Source organism: Centruroides vittatus, unplaced genomic scaffold, assembly GCF_030686945.1.
Source record: "Centruroides vittatus isolate TY-2023 unplaced genomic scaffold, ASM3068694v2 contig_711, whole genome shotgun sequence".
Lineage (NCBI taxonomy): Eukaryota > Metazoa > Arthropoda > Arachnida > Scorpiones > Buthidae > Centruroides > Centruroides vittatus.
In genome coordinates, this window is record NW_027122451.1 from 127,541 (window position 1) to 147,650 (window position 20,110).

Genomic DNA, 20,110 nt, shown 5'->3' on the forward strand with positions numbered 1-20,110 from the left:
ACTTTGAAGGAAGGTACTGAGGACATTATTTTTCAGCATTTAATAAATTAAAAAAATACACGCATTTAAAAATGGCTGGTCGACACCTGTTTCCCGCCCGCCTTTAATAACGATAATTTCCAAGTACCCACTGGTTATGCAGGTGTTTAGTGTTATTGTTATCAAAACACGAGATCATCATTGCTATAATCTTAAATATTTGTATTTAATACTCTCTTGGTATCAATTCTAACGCCTAGGATTCTATTTCAGTAATGATAGCGTTCAGGTTGTAACCCATCGGGACACCACATTATGGGCTAGGCACACTCGTGATATAAATACAGGAAATCCTCGTTAGATCGAAATTCAGGGGACGAAATATTTGCGACAAAAAATATAAATAATTTTAAATCAAATTTATTTACAACTTTACTAAAGATGTTTCTATATCAAACTTTATAAATTATACAACGAGAATGTTTAGTGTTTTACACTTTATCAATAGGAATATTTATTGCCATATACAGAGCTTATAAGCATATTTAACAATGCTTTTCATGATGTATTTTGATCTAAATTAGTGTCTGCATAACATGGCGGAGGAAGAATCAGACCACGCGACCCGTTCCATAATAAATTATAATTCATCTGGCCGAAGGGTAGAAGAAATAACGCCATATTGGAGTTTTGCAACTGATGAAATTTTTGATGTTCCATAAAATCTTTCTTGGATGAGTAACTAATTTGGCATAAATTGCATTCGTAATGCCCAAGTTTATGATATTCTTTCACAGTGTTCTCTTTTGCATCACTTTTTAACAAAGATTCACGAAAATGTGACCTTTGGTGGGTTATTAACCCTATTTTCGATAAGAAATTTTGATTGCAAATTTTGCAAATTGTGTCCTTGTAACTATTCTCTGCGCATGTCATGTATTTCAGATTCTTTTCGAACATCTTGAACAGGTCAGATTGAATAGGCGTACGCCCACAAAACTTTTTATGCCAACGCAAAGTCGAAATCTTCTTGAAATTCTCATTGCATAATTCACATTGAAAGGTTTTGTTCTTGCAATAATACCTCTCGTGATGTTCTAAAATCCTTTTCACATGAAAAATCCTACCACAAAATTTGCAACGCAAATCTATAGTTTTGTGATAGATCTGTTGGTGAATCAGTAAGACGCTCTTCACTTTGAAACCTTCTCCGCAAAATTCACAATGAAAAGAATTCTCTTCGTAATGATTCCTTTGATGAAATATCAAATTTAGTTTCTTGTGAAAACTCTTTTCACAGACTTCACATTGATAAGATTTCTCTTCTGAGTGGCATTTCTGATGGAGCCTTAAAGCTAATTTCATTCCAAAGCTCTCTTTGCAGAGCTCGCATTGATAAAGTTTATCTTCAAAGTGGCATTTCTGATGAAGCATTAAATGTACGTTCCTCAAGAAGCGTTTTTCACAAAATTCGCATTTAAACCCACTTTCTATTGGGTGACTTTTCAAGTGAATTATCAATCTTAACTTAGTCACAAAATATTTTTTGCATAGTTCACACTGATAAGCTTTTTTGCCAGAGTGAGATTTCAGATGAAGCGTCAAAGCCAATTTCATCTTGAAACTCTTTTCACACAGTTCACACTGGAAGAGTTTTTCTTCGGCGTGATATTTCTGGTGCCAAAATAAGTATTTTCTCATCTTATATTTCATTCCGCAACGTTTGCATTGATAAGGTTTGGCTCTGGAGTAACTCCGTTGTTGAAATATGATATTTGAATCTAATTTAAACTCCCTTCTGCATGCTTTGCAATGAAAAGGGATTTTTCTTAAATGTGCAATTTCATGATTTTGTAAATAGAATTGTATGAAAGAATTTTCTTTGCACAGACTACAAGCAAATGCTTTCTTTCCAACGTGTAGAAAAAGATGATTCACATAAACAAATTTGCTGAAAAAATACTTATTGCATAGCTTGCAGTGATATCTCTTTTTAGTAAGAGTTAATAAGTACTTTCTAACGAAACTTTTCCTTACCATATTAGTTCTACAAATCACACATTCTTTTCTAAATCTAAGTATAGATAGGTACTTAGATCTTTCACTATTGTTCTCAATGTTACTCTCACCTCTAAATGCTTCATTAATATTATAATCACCATTTACTGCTTCAATTCTTCTTTCACAATCTACAAAATAAATTAAAATAAAAAATTTAAAATGCCAGTATATATGATTTCATCAACTATTTAATTATATGAGAAAGTATTTATCAACTACCCATAAAAAATAAATCAAAGTTAATTCTTTTTGTCTTGTGGGCACTAAAAGAACTCTTTTTATCTATAACTATTGTGCAGTGGCGTAATGATGGAGGTGCAAGGGGGTCTATTATGCACCAGGCGCCACTCACAGAGGGGCGCCCAAATGACAAGACAAACTATATGTGTTTCTGAAGGGGGGACGAGGCGCCAATAAAGTATCTTGCTCCGGGTGCCATTTATGTTCGCTACACCAGTGCTATTGTGAGCCAAGCTACACCAACAATGGAAGCTGCAAGGTGATGAGAGACAAGGCCCAATACATCCAGGACAAGGCTTAACATATTAGATTACAACAAATTACATCTGTCCCAGATATGTAAGACCTTCCCCTTCACTATTCAGTCAGCCCCATTGTGGGCCTGGTCAAACCTTTGATGGATATGATTAAAAAGACCCTCTTAGTGCTGCAATCTGTTTCAATTTGAAATTCAAATTTCGAATATAAATACCTTTATTATTGATGTTTTTATTGTTCAACAAAAACTGTGAATCTATTTGTGTAATTGCATGCGTTATATTCCAAAGGTGACTCATGTCGGGTAGAGTCTGCCCAATAAAAAAGTTTTTGTCTGTACTGTAATTCTCTTCATTTGAAATGAAATTTCCTTCTTTTCTTTGAATCTATAATAAAACAGATGTATGTAAATATAGTTATAAACTAGGAGTTAAATCAGTATTAAACATAATCCAGATTATGCAATAGTGATAGATTGAAGTCCCTTTCCAAATCAGGGATTGTTCATAAATTATATAATGCTGTTTTTATACTTTTTAACTACAATCCTACCCTAAAATGCTCCATAATAACTTCACACACACCCTCTCAAAATTACATAACACACATCCTCAATCCACCATTTAATTGTATTAAGAACAATACATGGCACAAAATACAAAAGGTTTAGAGTTTCTAGGTTTTTGTCACATTTATAATAACTAAATAGGTGTTAGAAACTTCAAGAATGGGCCAATTTTCCATATAAAGTCTTCTTGGGAGGCATTGCCTTGGTAAATCACCATGCATTGCATTGCTTTCTCCCATTAATCCAATATAATCCTGTTACAAATAATTAGACCCATGATACAATTCTCTGGACCAGTTTTTGAGTGAGAAATATTATATTTTGTTAGAATCTTACAAAATCTTCAATATTAGAATAAAATACAGTAATCAAATCTCCAAATACCAGACTACTGTGATTCTATCATGATTAATTAACAATTATCAATAGAAATTAATTTAGTGTGAAGGTAAGCACTAGGTATACTGATATTAATAATTTATTACCATATTACTAATCAAATAATTGAGCCTAATTTTTATTATCAGTATACATTTTTGGCAAATTAAATATACAAAGCTATGTAACACAGAGACACAGACTAAAACCTTTCACAGTGTTGTATGCGATAGAGAACCAACTAATGTTTTCGGCCTCCACCGAGGCCTTCTTCAGGTTGAGAACTAAAAGTCATCCCCACCAGACCGCCAGAACGGTGTTGCCAGTAAAATAAACAACATATGTGTCGCATTTCACTCCTCCACCTGGTACTGTTCGAATTCTTCGAACAGGTACCTCCATGCATGTGCAACCGAGTCCCCATCCTTAAAGCCAGCATCAAAGGCACCTGCATGCTGGCTTTAAGGATGGGGACTCGGTTGCACATGCATGGAGGTACCTGTTTGAAGAATTCGAACGGTGCTGGGCAGAGGGGTGAAACTCGACACGTATGTTGTTTATTTTATGGGCAACACCATTCTGGCGGTCTGATGGGGATGACTTTTAGTTCTCAACCTGAAGAAGACCTCGGTGGAGGCCGAAAACATTAGTCGGTTCTCTATTGTATACAACACTGTGAAAGGTTTTAGTCTGTGTCTCTGTGTTACGCACTACAGTGTTATTAGAAGAAGTCGTTTATTGTGTTACAAAACTATGTAATTTGGACTATAAGTAGTCAACTAGATCAGTATCTTAAATCAAATAAACTATTTAGAATATTCTGGAAGAAAAGACCAATCTGGAGCATCTTCGACTTCTGCTTATTATGGCTGTGTTTGCCAATTATTCTGATGGATGCTAATTTTCATTTCCAGACTAAATGAGTCTGAAAACTGAAGGTTTAAGTCCTGCTCTGGATTATTCTTTTTTTCCAGAAGTTCCTAAATTAATTATTTAATTTTAATTAATGAATGTAATACAAGATGGTGACTTAATCACTTTCCTTTAGTCCAAATAACATAGCATTTGTATATTCGATCAGCCAAAAATGTAGCCTTATAATAAAAATTTGGCTTCATTATTTGATTAGCAAATATGATATAGCTTGATTTCTTATATTTATGTTATTTTAATTTAATAAATTTATGAAAGTTACCAAAAATAAATACATTTACAAAATACAGATTTTTATCATCATTGACTAACCTTTGTGCATTTCCCATCGTCGAGTTTAATGTTCAATCTTTCACAAACAACTTTGCATTCAAATTTCAATTTTGGATCTTGCCGGATTTTAAATTCCTCATTCAATTTCAATTCTTTTTCAATACTTTTTATTTTTGAGTAGGATTCTAGAAAAACCATTTAAAAAATTCCAATTACATTTGTGTCATTTCTGTGAAGTAATTAAATTGACACCTTTAAAAGCTTGCTATGACACTCTGTGGTGTGATAATAAGCTTCTAAACATTGCATTAAACTCTAATTTCTGAGATTAGACAAATACACTTGCTAATCCAGCCATTTCAGGAACAGAGGGATGCCAAGATTAGTGAGTGTGCCAGATTATGAAGTGTATAGGCCTCAGTCATTAAATATTAATTATTAGCAGAGGCTCTGCTAAGCTGTACACAATAATTAATATATTCTCGTCCATGTGTGTAGTTGTAGTCATAGGAAAACAGGGAAATGGTTAAGTATATTCTTTGAGAAAATCACAGATATTTATTACTTCAAATCTGCTAATTATGTAGAATATACAAAACACATATAACAAATATATTGTGTCATGAAGTGGGGACATGACACAGCTTGCAGATGAGAATGAGATTGACTTAGCTTGACATCACTATGAGTTGAATGGTGGTCAGTATCATGTTGCCTGCTGCCACAGCCTGTATAGTCATGGACGTAGCCAGGAAGGGGCATGGGTGGGCACGGCCGCCCTCCAGTTAACCTGGTGCCCCTCTCTAGAAAATTACAGCGTCTACTAGGCCCCCCATAACAAACCCTGGCTACACCAATGTATAAAGTCAATGATAAAAACCATTGTGCTTCAGTACTGATTCCTTTCAGAGGCAGGAGGGCAAATAATAGTGTGCTCACATGCAATACTATACACAAAGATGAATCTTGAGTAAATAGGAGAACAGGATTTGTAACATAACTAACATTTCCATGGAAACAGAAGTACTTAGGCAATCACAATGCTGGATATGCAGGCTAATTGGAAAGCCAGATTATTAAGAGCTGGATTAGCAAGAGTATACTGTATATATATTCAAACAACCAACTGAAATTATAATTATTTGCTTTTTGTCCAATATTGTAATAAATCTTCTGAACAGCTAGCTATATGTAATTTGCTATAAATTTTAAGAACTTATCACACCACAGTTTTTAATTGGAAAACTCACTGAGATTTTATTAAACTATGTTGTGGCTACAAGTCATATTGTATTATATATATCAATATCAGTTTAGTATAGTAGCCCTTTGTTCTCCTTCCTTCCAGAACTTTCCTCCCTAACTCTTTTCCCTTGGGTAAGATGACCAGTCCCAGGAACTAGTGTAAACAAAGGGGAGAGTAAGATCCTGTGGCAAAAAGGATGATAGGCACATCATTCTTTTTGGAGACCTGGAAGTGCACAGACGTGAATTTGAGTACTCCGAGTCAAGATTAGCAACGACCGGAGATCATCATGTAGTCTGAGGAAGGAATCCTGTCCTATCATGGTGACGACAAGTCAGTACAGAATTGAGGATTGTGAAGAGAAAGTAAGAGAAGAATTTGATATAGGAAAACTGAACTTATCAATCCTGGTGAAAAGTCTCAAGTAGAATCTCACCCATTATATATACAGAACAAATCCCAGGTATTCTTATCTTTGCTAAAACTTACTCTTTACTTCCTAATGACCTATCCTTTTTATATTTTTAGTTGTAATTTAGTTTATAGGATTAGTTTTAAGACCCATACCAAAGACATTGTTGCGAGTAATATATGTCGGTTTAGAGTGGTTAAGGCAGTGATCGTACTGTAATGTTTGGTGCATTTCTGTACGGCAATGTGACGTTGAAATCCTTATTAAGAACTTGTATATGTACTACGTGAAATAAACTACTTGTGAAAATCTGCATTGATATCATCTGCATTGGATACCAATTGTAAATTAAAATTTAATGTTAAATGCTAATTGGAAAATACAAAAATACCTGAATTATAATCCACTGAAGTAGGGTATATGGTCTATAATATACATATTAGTTTAATAAAATCTCAGTGAGCTTTCCAATTGAAAACTGTGGTGTAATAAGTCCTTAAAATTTATAGCAAATTACATTTAGCTGTTCAGAAGATTTAAACCAACTGAAACTTTTAATTATTCAAACTAAAGCCAGATTACATTTGGCCTATAATAAGCTAATTAATAGATGAATAAACAGCTTCATTTGACCTAAAATATCCAGACTTTCAAATTCAATTTATAATAGGTAAACTTAGAACAAGATGATGGTTGACAGACCACCTTTAAGCAAAATTACATTGTTTTATCATTTATTAATTAGTCTTATTATAGCTTTAAAGTAATCATGGGCCAATCGTTTGAGACGTATAAGTGCTACTATTTAAAAAAAAAAGAATAAAAATGTATTGTTACATACTTTGAATGAAATCAGGAAAACTTGTTTGGAAACCATAAGCTTCATTTCCTTTATAATGAATGGATAATGTATTGTTTTTATTTGGAGCAGACAGAATATTGGCATCATCATCACTATCATCGTCAATATCATTCATATAATGAATCCTGGCATTATGAAACTATTTAAATGAAATATATATTATATTATTTTTACAACATTTCTAAAGAACTTTCCTATAATTTCAGTAAATAATGTTACAATCTTTCTGAACAGAAGAAAATATCTCTAAAAATTCACTTAAATTAAAACACAATAACAATTTTGCTAACTTCAATTACAGTAGAGCATTGATTATCCGACCCCCGATTAACCGACCGCGTCCTAGTTGGCAAATTCAAATGTCCGCTAGTGATGTGGCATTACAATATTTGGTTATGTCCTGGCTACTTTAATATTATTTTTGTTAAATTTTTGCATTTTTTAGCTGGCAGCACCTGCTTGACCATGAAAGGGAGGCTAGTATTTAAACCAGGCCTAATACACTATACTAATAATGTATTTTTTCATACTTTTCGGTTATCCGACCAACCCCAGTCCCCAATTAAGTCGGATAATCGATGCTCTACTGTATTCTTATTTTCTTTTTGATATAGAGAATGGAGGATTAGTAGTAGTAGGACAATGTTTGAATCACTCTACAGTGCCTCAAACATAGCTCCAAGCAAGCATCAACATTGTTGGGAATAAAGATTGACAAAGAGATGGAACTGTTCAAAGTTGATAACTAATTTATATAAAAAACCCTTTTGCAATAAAAGTAATGCTTGTAATATCACAGTATTTCAAATATTGACCTACTATTTCTGATGCACCCTATGTACTTTCATCATCATCTTATCTACAAAAGATACAACTGAAAGAAACAAAGAATCACATCGGTAACCTTTGTTTTATTCCAATATTTCCTTAAAATGACAAATGTTTTCGAACAGCTTGAACGCCCTGCTTCAGGTCCATTGTACACATTCCATTTAGAATGCTCATTCTATCATGTTCTACATTGAAACCAAATCCAAATTTCAATTATATTTGAAATTTATGAAATTTAAATTTACTGAATTAAATTTTAAAAGTAACGTATTCTGTTTAATTTTATATTAACACCTCATAGTTTAATTGAGTTATTATTATAATCTATTTTTGCAGTTATCATAAAAAGCTTTCCAAGCGCATAATAACGAATCTGCACCTTGTATATTAATGCACTTTCTCTTCAAGGCTGTTTTAAATATCTCCAACATCTTGATAAGTTTAGTTTCTTCTATGAGGTTTGAATGTAGACCATAATAGAATGAGCAATCTAAATGAAACATACAACAGACCTGAAGAAGGATGGTCAAGCTGTTCAAAGACATTTGTTGTTTTTAAGAAATACTGGAATAAAACAAAGGTTACTGATGTGATTACCATTTACATTGTTCCAGTTTAACTGAAAGAAAGACAATACCTTTAACACTGCTCAAACAACAGCAGTGATACTACACCGGAATAAAGTAAAAACAAACATATCACTGAGCCTGTTACTGGTGTGCGTCTTCTAATAAACAGACCATTGCAAACGTTTTCAAACTCCCAGGTACTTCTTCAGGTAACAAATAACTCCTAAACGAATGCAATTCAAATTAAATTCAATTGGAACACCAGTCAGAACTCTATCACGTGGATATCGATAATGTCATTCGGGCATGCACCCCTTTAACCGCTGTAGATCTACAGCAGTTAAACATTTGTAATGGTCTGTTTATTAGAAGATGCACACCAGTAACAGGCTCAGTGGTATGTTTGTTTTTAACACTGCTTTTACAGGGTGTCTGAAAAGTTACTGTGCAGTGGAAAATGTTTAATAAAAGTGAAGTTTTACATATGATATTGAAGTTTCTCATATATGAAATGCCAGAAATGCCCTTCAGAGGCCCAAAATCTGGGGGGGGGTTGAGGTCTGGAGACCCAGAGGACCAGTTCTTCGGGAGATTGTGATTGGCAATGAAATCTTTAAAAACCGTAAGCCAAAAACTGAAATATCAGTGAGTGAGCAATAATGCCATCTATCGTAAAGTAGAAATGTGGAAGGTATAACTTATGGGTGTCTTTTACAATGCCTTGCATATAATTTTAATGTCATTACTAACTTTTCACTGCACAGTAACTTTTCAGGCACTCTGTATAAAGTCTAATAAAATTAAGAACACTTTAACCTAATTATTGATTGCCTTACATTGTAGATGATGATCTAGACTAGATTAATAACATGCAGCATCATAAATAAAAGTGAAGGAATAATTAACATGACTTTTTAGAAAATTTCTCATTCATTTTGACTGAATCCAACATGCATCAAGCTCATCTTTGACAGTCAAACAAAAATCTGTCATAGACTCATAATACACCAGAGGTTTGAGTCAGCAAATTCAATCCGATTGAGATATATTAAAAAATAACAATATATATATATATATATATATGAAAGCATCTAAGCATAAAATTAGAGCCAAATTACATTTTTTAAACTCTCATTCTTGTGGACACTAAGAGGGCATTTTTAGGAACCAATTATGGGTTCAACCAGGCCCAAAATGGGAGTGGCTAGGTAATGAGAGATGGGGGTCTGATACATCTGGACAGAACGCTCCCAAAAATCCCGGGTTTCTTGACCCATCCACATTCCATTCCAGATTCACCACAGTATTATCGTAGATTGCCATGTTAATCACATGTCCATCCAGCTTTTGCCAAATTACATGTAAGTATTTTCACATTAAATACTTAAGTAAGGTGGCTTTGGGTGTATCAAAACATATATGGTATTTATAAATAACTTTTTGTTTAATTTTTCTCACACATACACATTTTAATGCTATGTTGTTACTTCATAATTTTCTGCAGTTAGAACAGAAAATAAGAGATACTTAGTCTCAATTTATACAAGTAAAAACAGAGACTGTTTTATATATCTTTGGTCCTCAACCTAATTTCTTAAAGGTATTATATGGATACAGAACAAAAATATATTAATGAGCAGTGAGATCAGCTTTAAAATGGTAAAGCCATATCCTGAAATTCCCACAAATTAATGTGGCTTCGGTAGCAATACAAATGACTTAAGAGCAGTGGTACACCCTGGCACCCTCCAAAGAGAAAGGAAAACAAATACTAGAAAATTTTCCAAAAACCTTTTTTAAATTAAAATTAATGTTTTATTTGCATTGTGTTATATCTACTTATGAATTAATGGTCACATAAGGTGGGAATTTTATTGAATTTGAATTAAAAATCTTTTTAATCTGTTTGACTCAGCTCCTAGAGATTAAATTCTGAGTGCCCACTGCTCAAAAGTATTGTATCTAATACCTCATCTTAACACAAACATGTTTGATCTGTCATGTGATATGAGCCATCTTCAAGTAATACCCACATCATGTTCACATTGAGGGTACAAAGATAGTTTTTCAAGTTAGCACAATCCCCAATGCTTAACGAAGACTAAGCATTGAGGATAGAAACTACGCAATCCTTTCATACAGAATAACTAAACTATTTTGTCGTAAATAAGAATTGCTTACATTTTGTAAATTTCTTGAATTATTAAAGTTCAAATAACTTGAATCTAACATATTTGAAGAGACTTCAATTCTGTCTGCTTGCATATTTAATAAATCGGATTCAAAATCATTTCTAAATATGAAGGTGTAACAGGATTTCACTCTGCTTTATGATTCTGAAATATAAAAATAATTCTGTTAAAATAATATATAAAGTGTTATTCTTTAAAAATTCATTCGTTAAGACATCCTGCGATTTATTGACGTTCCGCGCCAAGTAATATCATTCCTAACTTCAGGTATTAATGAGAAAATACCAGAATAATAGGTCAATGGATTCTTTAATTACTAGAATTATAGTAATTTTGGGGTCTGACACATTAATTGGGGCTGTCTATTAATTGCACATAGTCTTCAGGCCAGTGGCATAGCTAGGAGGTGCGGTAGGTGCGGTCCGCACAGGGCCCCTGGAAAACGATAGGCCCATGGGGCCCCAAAATCACGAAAAAAAGACCCGAAAGGCCTTTGGTAATTTTAGCTATTAGTATTTAATGTTCATAAATATTATATCTATTTAGAATTAGTGTATAACCATCTTCAGGCATAGTAATATTCAATATGCTTTTAAAATCAGTTTAACTACAACTTTAATGAGTTAATTTTTATATTTTTAATCATTAATTACCTAAGAATGTTCTAGCAGAGAAAATCTGGAATAGATATACACCGTAATCCAAAAAGAATACAATAAATTAAAATGGTTGCAATTACGTTAATTATTATCCTAGAATGTTGTAATGCACATTAAAACATTAGAAAACTGTCGAAGTTTCAAATTTGCCTGGTACAGTTTGTTAATTTGTGCTCTTCATGCCACGCAAAATACATCCAGCCAATACTCAACTTCTTCCTATGTCACTCCTCCCATGGCAGCAACATTTCTACACCTCTTGCAGACTATGTGTGTTGCGCAGTGACGAGTGATTCTGACCTTTCACTCTGAAGAACATAAAATGCCTTTTCTGTTGAAAGTTGCCATTTTCATTTACGGCACTTCCTAGAAACAATAGATGATAAGATAGTCGAATGCTGATGGGAGATGAAATTCAGACAGTTACTCTATTGATTAGTGTATGTTGCCTATTACTCGGATAATAATTAACGTAATTACAGTAATTTAAAATGGTAGAATTTTTTTGGACGGTCATGTATATCATCACACTAAGTTAGGACACTTTTACCATGTTTATCACTTTAATTTTATTACTTCTCAATACAATTAATCCAAAATCTGAAACTATTTTTGTATCACTTTCAGTTAGAAAGTGATACAAAAATAGTTTCAGATTTTGAAAGTATTACTTGCCAAAAAAAATATTATGGAGCATCGGATTTTCCTCGATATAATAGTAGTTGGAATTACAGCGTTCATCTCGAATATCTCTGATCTAGTGGATTAAATTTGGGAGAAAAGTGCATTAAATCAGTACATTTCCGCATATGCTCCTGACATGACAATATGCGGTTCTTTACTTGATTTCAGGCAATGTCAAAGCCATGAAGAAATCACACTGTTAATGGCATCTGTGATTCTTCCACATGGTGTTCTCATCTCTGGCACTTTCATAGCATACCTGCAATCCTTGACATGCCCACATTGGCGTAGCCAGGGTTTTGTTATGGGGAGCCTAGTAGAGGCTGTAATTTTCTGGGGAGGGGCACCAGGTTAACTGGGGGGCGTGCCCACCCATGCCCTTTCTGGCTACGTCCATGCATGCCCACAAAGAAAATACTTCAAAAGATGATGTCACATTATTGGATGGATTTTTTGCGGCAGTTTAAAACTACGGAGGTTCAAGGGGAACACCTTGCATTCAATATTTTTGAAACATCTCAGCTTCGTCTTTTCTTTCAGTTTAAGTGTCATTTAAATCCATTTTGCTTTTGTAACTGAAGAAGAAATAAAATGTTTTAAAAACATTTACAGTTAATTAAATTTTAATATTTTTATCTTTTTGCATAATTTATATCCAACTTCAAAAAGTTAGCAATGAGGTGATTCCATCTTAAATATAAGAAAATTTTAATATTTTGTGCACCAATTCCTATAATGAAGTTGTAAAAGTTTTATCTAAAATTTGATTCTAGATCCCTTTTTTAAAACAGTTAATATTAGTGGAATGTTTATTATTTATAATGATCAATATATCCTGTATTTACGTATTGTTATTGTGAATTTGCCTGATATAATTCCCTGAGTTTTTCAGTCTTTAATTACATGTAATTCTATTCGACGTGGTGCACAAACTTTTGACCCTTTTCGTGCTCTAATGACTAAACTAGCATAAAAATAGCATAATACTTCTATTACTATTTTCAATTTAATTCTTTCCAATTTTCTACCTCACTCTATATTAATAAAATCTTCAAATTTGAAACATATTTCGCTTTGAAATTTGTTAAATGAAGTCCAAGAAAGTTACAGTGTTATTCTTATAATGATAAAATTTCTTCAAAACTCTTTTCTTCCACTGTTTGTTTACAGAATACGCAAATGATTTACGCATTAATTTTATGTTTGTATAAAATATTTAGCACTCTGTTGATCCTTATAATAAAATTATACTAATATAGAATTAGATTGAATGATAGTGGCACAAATTTCATCCAATATTTGTAATGTTATATTCCAAATTTAATCTACTAATGTACTATTCCTCCTGAAATCTGCAAGTAAGCTGACTTTATGTTCTTCGTCACAATTACAGGTAATACAACAAAGAAGTCATTCAACAATATGATTAATAATGATCAATAAAATCAATAAATCAACCAGACCGACAGATAAATGTAGAGAGTTATTGTTTGCATGTCTGATGGGATTAACAGCTATCAACATTCAAGTGACATTAGCAGCACAGCTTACGCAGTGCAGTTCATGCAGAAAATATCACGCAGAGATTGAGTGAGAAGTTTAGATAACATCACTATACACTTTTAAAAATGATAGAAAGTATTGTTAAAAGGGATGAATCATATTAAATCAATGTCCAGGAAGTAAATAAACTTAACTCAACTGATAATAATCAAGATACAGCCTTGTCATGATACACTTAACATCACAGTATTATGTTGCGTTAACACATCACAGGTTCTTACCATTGTTGATTCCTGAACTGCAGCTCTTGAAGCGTGTCTAATCAACCACTTGCAGTATAAATGTAAAACACCTGGTAATTTTTTTTTGTTCTGAAATAAACACATCTCCTTATCTTCAGAATCAAACAAGTTATACAAAATTAAAAAAGAAAAACAGCTTATAATTAATAAAAGTGATAAAATTTAATTCTGTTTTTTTATTTAATATTAATTATAATGTCTTTTTTGGGGTTTATCATATGTAGAGAATTAAATTTTCCACTCCTTAAGAGTTGTTGTAGCTTTAACAATAACCAAAGCCAATGTAAATCCAATGGTAAGAGAGTGATAAATAAGAAAAGAATTAGGTAAGACATGAGGATTGTAGGATTAGGCAAAGCAATGCATCGGCAATCTACCAGAGAAGTGCCTCCCAAGACAATTTTTTACAGAAAATTGGCTTTATTTAGATGTTAAATACACAAAGAAAACCTGGAAAACTCTAACTGGCCAGTCTGTCAGTGAGGTACAAGCCCACAACCAACTACAAGTGTTCGGTGGCTTTATTCACTCAGCCACTAGCGTGACAGGCAAGACATAAGTTATTGAATGAAAACAACAAATGAATAGTTAGTAAAGCAATGAAATTATACAGAAAATTGTTATTTCTGTTTCTTATATTATAAATAAATAAGTAAAAGGCAGAAATACTTCTTTTGGGAAGACAACAGTTTATTCTATTTAATATTTTCAAGTACATTTACAGTCTTTGTCATACACTAATGTATTCTGATAATGAATGTATCATCACTGAAAAATATTAGCCGTAATGCAATTTTTTGTTTCTCAAAACAGTATGTATAAGAGTTAATTTTCATTGTCATTATCCCAGCTTTCTCTGACAATCTGGGATAATAATTGTACAAATTTACATTCACCCTAACACCATTGGGTATATAACCACTAACTCTGTGGATAAAGAGTAAACCCTTACATATTGTATATACATGTGTACAGCAGCATTTATCATATTCAAATCTTTTTTCCTGTACTTAACAATTTATTTATTTATTTACAAAGGAAGGTGCTCTTCTTGGTCTTGTCACTAATTAGAAGATTCATCATGTATAATAGAAAACTATATATTATATTACACTATACTTAATAATTATAATCAGGATTGTGAGAGAGAGTGCTGGGGATTTTTCTCCAGGCCCAGAGTAAACTTATGGTCCTGTAGCAATTTTAACCTCTATTATCTTTACTAACAAAATATAAAATATTTAAGATTGCTTTTAATTAATAAAAACACATTCTACATAATTCGTTTGTTCGAAACAAGTGGCAAAAGAGGCACATTAAGACAAACACGGGGCCTGCTCTACCTCAGGTCCTTACAAGCTCTCAGAAGCACTAATTATAATAACAATACTTAAAAACCTCCACATTCTTAACTAAATTCGGATATAAGAATATGGATTTAAAAAATTCCAAGACTTTTGCTCCGATTGCGGGTCGAGAGAAGCCGGAGCGCGGGACCATTCCAAATAATTCCTGTGTCCAAGGTAATCTAAGAATGGTACCGACATCTTATATCTCTATAAACATTACGACGCTATTTTTTTAGTATCCTTTCCAATTTGGCACTCGATACGGTCGTCTCTCTGCCTAATCTATCGGTTCCGCCCTACCCAGGTCATTTACTTTTCCGAGGTTGTCGGTATATTAATATTAAAAAATTATAAGATAATAAAGAATATATATATATTTTTTGAATGTGTAATAAATGTTTATAAAGCCTCATATAAGAAAGTTTCTGTCAAAAAAGGAGCTCTAGAAATTTTAGAATAAATTTTTCTCTCCTTACTTTAACTGTAAGATTTAAATTTTTGACATTTAAATTATTTTTTGCTTACCTTTCAATAAAAAATAAATAATTTCTGCAGAAAAATTAATTTTTAACTGCAGAATGAAGAGTGTAGCATGCCTTGCAGGAGCTGAAGATGCTCTGGAAGAATGGATGAGGATACAATTTAAAGAGTAAATTAATTAAATTTCTATTAGATTTGAATGGAAACTTTAAGATTAAACTGACAAACCTTTCGCTTTTTCCATAACGTGATAAACCTCTTCTTTTTTTCTTTCTTAACTTTTTTTAAAGCATGAGTTTCTTTAAGATGCTGGAGGATCTGGTTATTGATTCATTCATTATTCATAGCTGCAACAGAAAAAAACATATTCAGCATGCATAAAAAGCACGCAGCCGCGACATACACGAGTCGTACATACATGCACATACATACGAGACGTGTGTTTTGATTCTTTTAATTGATTTAAATGCCATTGATTTCGAATTCGGCCATTGAATTGGCGTGTTTTTTCGAAATCGACAATCGACGATTGGTGCAGCCGCGTCACGTGACCGTCGGCATCCATTTTTAGAGCCACGCAACCGAGACGCGCTCGTATCCGTCTCTGCAAGGCACAACCCCGCTACTGACGTCACAGGCGGATGGTGAGTGATTTCCCCTCCTAAAATCGTTCACGTTCCAGCGACTTCACGTCCGGGCACAATCTAATCGTCACGCACGTCCGACGAGGCGCGTCGAGACGGGGCGTGGCTTTAGTGCGGTATGCCGACTAACGGCGCGACGCGACGCGACGCTAGCCGTCTAGTTCGCTTCATACATTATTATTACTTCTGCTTTTTTAAATTTTTATTAATCTGTTGAATCTTATAACGGTTTCAACATTATCTATAAACTGTCCTGGGAGTCCGAAATTTTCTAGAGACGTGAATATTGAGAATTAAAAGCGTTTTTAAGCACTAAATCGACGATACCTTATCCAATAATAACGACTTTCTCTCATCTGAGATTTTAGAGTTACAGCAAAAATGAAATCCAAAATAAATTGTGTATTGAAGTTCATTATGCATTAAGACAACTCTCGCCCTATTAGGAACGAAAATCTGTGAGAATGACCTCTGCTTTTACTTCTGCGACAAGTTGACGCCAACGCGTCTAACGCGTCGCGACGCTCTATTTACAGGAGACGTGTCGCAGTTCCTGTCTCTGTTGGATGATGTATGAAAGGAAGTGGGGTAGCCACTGTTAGGTTTCTTTTATTTATTTATTTTTTTTGTAGAGATTTTTTTAAAAAAAAGCTTATTATGTTCCCTATATTTTCTAATCCTTACTTACAAGTGTAACTTTTAAAACAATTTCCTTTCGTAAACCAGGAAGAAGAACAGCAATAGGCGCGTCGGTCTGTTTCCGATTGCTGCTCTTGGTGAAAGACTGCGACAGGCGCGACCGCCGGCGTCGTCGTCGCATACATCGCAGATAATTAGACGGCCATATGTCTTTTGTTTAAAATTCAAAACTCTGACAAGAGACGAGTTTCACGTATAATCGACCTTTCCCTATAACTTTGTGATTTGAATTTCTTCCCTATATTCAACGGTTAAAAATTATCGACCGATCAATCCCCAAAATTAGGTCAAGGTCATTGGGAGGGTCCTTATTAGATTGGGCATCATCGATTTAGTATGCAGACACTCTCCCATTAATGAACTTGCGCTTCTATAGAAGTTATTAGCCAATTTTTAGGGCATATTTTTGTTGAAATGCACCATTTCTGGCACCGACAACGTCACTTTCTATGTTTATTTTTCTTTCTTTTTTTAAAGAAATTTGCTTCATTAACTGTTAAGCGGGTCATTCGATAATTAAATGTATGCTAATTTAATATTTCGAAAATTATTAATTACATTTATATTATTTTCTAACCGTTCTGTTTGATAGAAGTGAAAGCAATAAAGGCGAGTCACGTCGTGTTATAAAGAGGTTTTTGCTTCACTGCGCTGAATTGAGGTTGTTAATTAAATCATAATTAATTAAAGTTGTGTTTTTGATTTCAAGCTAAATTTCGTGAATCAATATCTAACATTTTATCTCTTGAGATATAATTAAAGGCCCAGTTAAAAAAAAAAGAAAAAAAAACTGTAGAGCTGCTGTAAAAACACGAAACAAGATATTTAATCACCACCTAATTAATTAGTATTTTAATTAGTTAGCTTAAGGTACATAATAAAGCTATCTAATTAGGCTTCTCGTTTACTTAATATAGCTGTAATTTTCAATAATTTTCACCCTATATAGAAACTGAGCGCCATGTTTCGGCAAAGGCCGCTTGATCGAAGTGCTAGTAAGGCCGTCCCCCCGTAAGGAAAATTGCCGTGTTCACACTGTTTCCATTTTTCGCCGCTGCAAAAGATTTTGGCGCTAGTTATCGGTGAGAATCACGTGTTGAGTCGTAACTATTTTATGAAACTGTAATAGTTACGTAAAGTTATAGTCGTATATAGTTATACTTATTCGCGGGTTATATAAGGTTGACGGGACTTTCTCTTCAACAGCAGCTTGGTGTATAGATATAAATACGTTTATTATATAGTTATAATAGAAAAGACACATTATGTCTGAAAATTGTTGCGTTCTTTTCGCACATCGTATGCTGGATCTAAAACTTTTCCTAAAGGGTTAAAACTTACATTTCATGAAATACCATCGAATGAAGTACTGAGACAGAAGTGGTTAACCTTTTTGGTTGATGTTACCCTAGGTATACAAAATGGCGGCTCATCTCTGATTCCAGCGAGGAAACAGTGGGATGCACATTCTAACCTAACCTAACTTATTCTAATAAATTACCATAATTATTAGCAACCAAATTATTAGAATAGGTTAGGTTAGAACGTGCGTCCAACTGTTTCCTTGCTAGATCGATTGACTTTGTTTAAGCCAATAAGTGTTTCGTTACCACCCCTGGCCATAAATATTTCGGTACAAAAGATCCCCTACCATTCTACAGCAAATCTTCGCGGTTAACTACACAGTTGACTGAAAACAATCAAAGGGAAACTCCTTATAAATAAAGTTTAAATGGGTATCTTCTGTCTTTGTTGACATTACTTTAAACTAATTACAGACTTGTGAAAGGAAAAAATTGCCGCGTAAAGCCCCGCCTCCAACCTTCCAAGTAAAATGTAAACAATCGCAATAAATTCGCTTTTTAAATCGTTTTTTAGATCTAATTAACTAATTTAATGAACTTAGACATTAAATTAGCTAATTCGACAATATTTAAGCGAATAAATATATTTTTAAAACTTTCTAGCAATAAATATTACCGGGAAACTCCACCTCCCTATAGTAAGTCTATGGAAGATCTTCTTGCTGTTAATTGGCTTTAAAATTTTTGTTTCTACGCCTATTACGCTCTAATCGGTAATTTATATTACGACTGAATCAACTTCAACGAATGAGAGTTTTTTTTTAGAACCGTCTGGTCGGGATTTTCCCGCGAAGATCCAGTCCACGTGATTAAAGTCAGAATGTAAACAAACGTTAAAAAATAGCCGTATTCTTCATTTTAGAGCCGTAATTCTACTAGTTTTCATGTTATTTGACTACTTAGACAAGAAGATTTCTTATCAAAAGCGTCTAGCTGAAAAATTTACCGAGAAACTAATTACTTTCGAATATTGCGTAATTGCAGGAAAAATTAACTAATCGCTTATTTTAGTGTATTATTGTATAAAACATTGAAAAATACATAAAAAGTGTCAAATATTCACTATTTTAAGCAGAAATATACGATGATAAACTTGAATCTGTCGCTTTACGATAACAATGGACTCCTCTTCCTGCTAAGTAATTAGAGACATAGTGTAAATAATGGCAATAACTTCTTCCCCGCTCTAGCTAGAGATGGGGTTTGTTTTGTTTAAAAGAAGACAGATGTGTCTACTTAATAGAGAGGTTTCGAGGTCGCATGTCACGTGATAAAACACACGTTTGCTCCGCCCATTCGCCATTTTTGTGGTAGTTTTCGCTCGCTTAGCTTGCACATGGTCTGTTATTCGACGTCATTTTTTAGTTTAAACGTACAAAAATACTGCAATTCTATTATCATGGATTAAGTTAAAAAAGATTCTTTTCTTGCGGGCTATTTTAGCAGTCTAACAGGACGAGATGCAGCTCTGTACGAAGAGAGAATTTCGTTATGTCAAGGCGATCCATACGAAGCCAGTTTATCAGACTTTGTCGTAGATCAAGAGTTGTGGCCGAAAGTAGAATTTGGTGAGATTATAAACTATTCGGTTTTGACAACAAATTTCTACACCCTGTCACAAATG

At 33.5% G+C, this 20,110-nt stretch overlaps 1 protein-coding gene and 1 long non-coding RNA gene across 2 annotated transcripts; both read right to left on the minus strand.

Moving 5' to 3' along the window:
• Positions 1 to 386: 386 nt before the first annotated feature.
• LOC136980567 (zinc finger protein ZFP2-like) lies at positions 387 to 10,930 on the minus strand. Its single transcript, XM_067276699.1, has 5 exons — positions 10,792 to 10,930; positions 7,190 to 7,349; positions 4,730 to 4,875; positions 2,753 to 2,924; positions 387 to 2,168 (listed from the first exon to the last, which is right to left on the minus strand). The coding sequence occupies exons 1-5, from the start codon at positions 10,873 to 10,875 to the stop codon at positions 538 to 540; spliced, it is 2,193 nt and encodes a 730-aa protein (XP_067132800.1). The 5' UTR covers positions 10,876 to 10,930; the 3' UTR covers positions 387 to 537.
• A 2,831-nt stretch (positions 10,931 to 13,761) lies between these two features.
• Positions 13,762 to 16,214, minus strand: LOC136980576 (uncharacterized). Its single transcript, XR_010881576.1, has 3 exons — positions 16,008 to 16,214; positions 15,825 to 15,916; positions 13,762 to 14,019 (listed from the first exon to the last, which is right to left on the minus strand). It is a non-coding gene; the product is annotated as an uncharacterized lncRNA (long non-coding RNA).
• Between the last annotated feature and the right edge of the window lie 3,896 nt (positions 16,215 to 20,110).

Bases quoted from the DNA above. Each gene is read 5' to 3' on its own strand.
- LOC136980567 (XM_067276699.1), bottom strand. From the start codon at position 10,875: ATGCAAGCAGACAGAATTGAAGTCTCTTCAAATATGTTAGATTCAAGT. The intron at 4,876-7,189 runs GTATGTAACAAT...TGGTTTTTCTAG, and splicing joins TTTTCCTGATTTCATTCAAA to AATCCTACTCAAAAATAAAA. The intron at 2,925-4,729 runs GTTAGTCAATGA...GTTTTATTATAG, and splicing joins ACGATGGGAAATGCACAAAG to ATTCAAAGAAAAGAAGGAAA.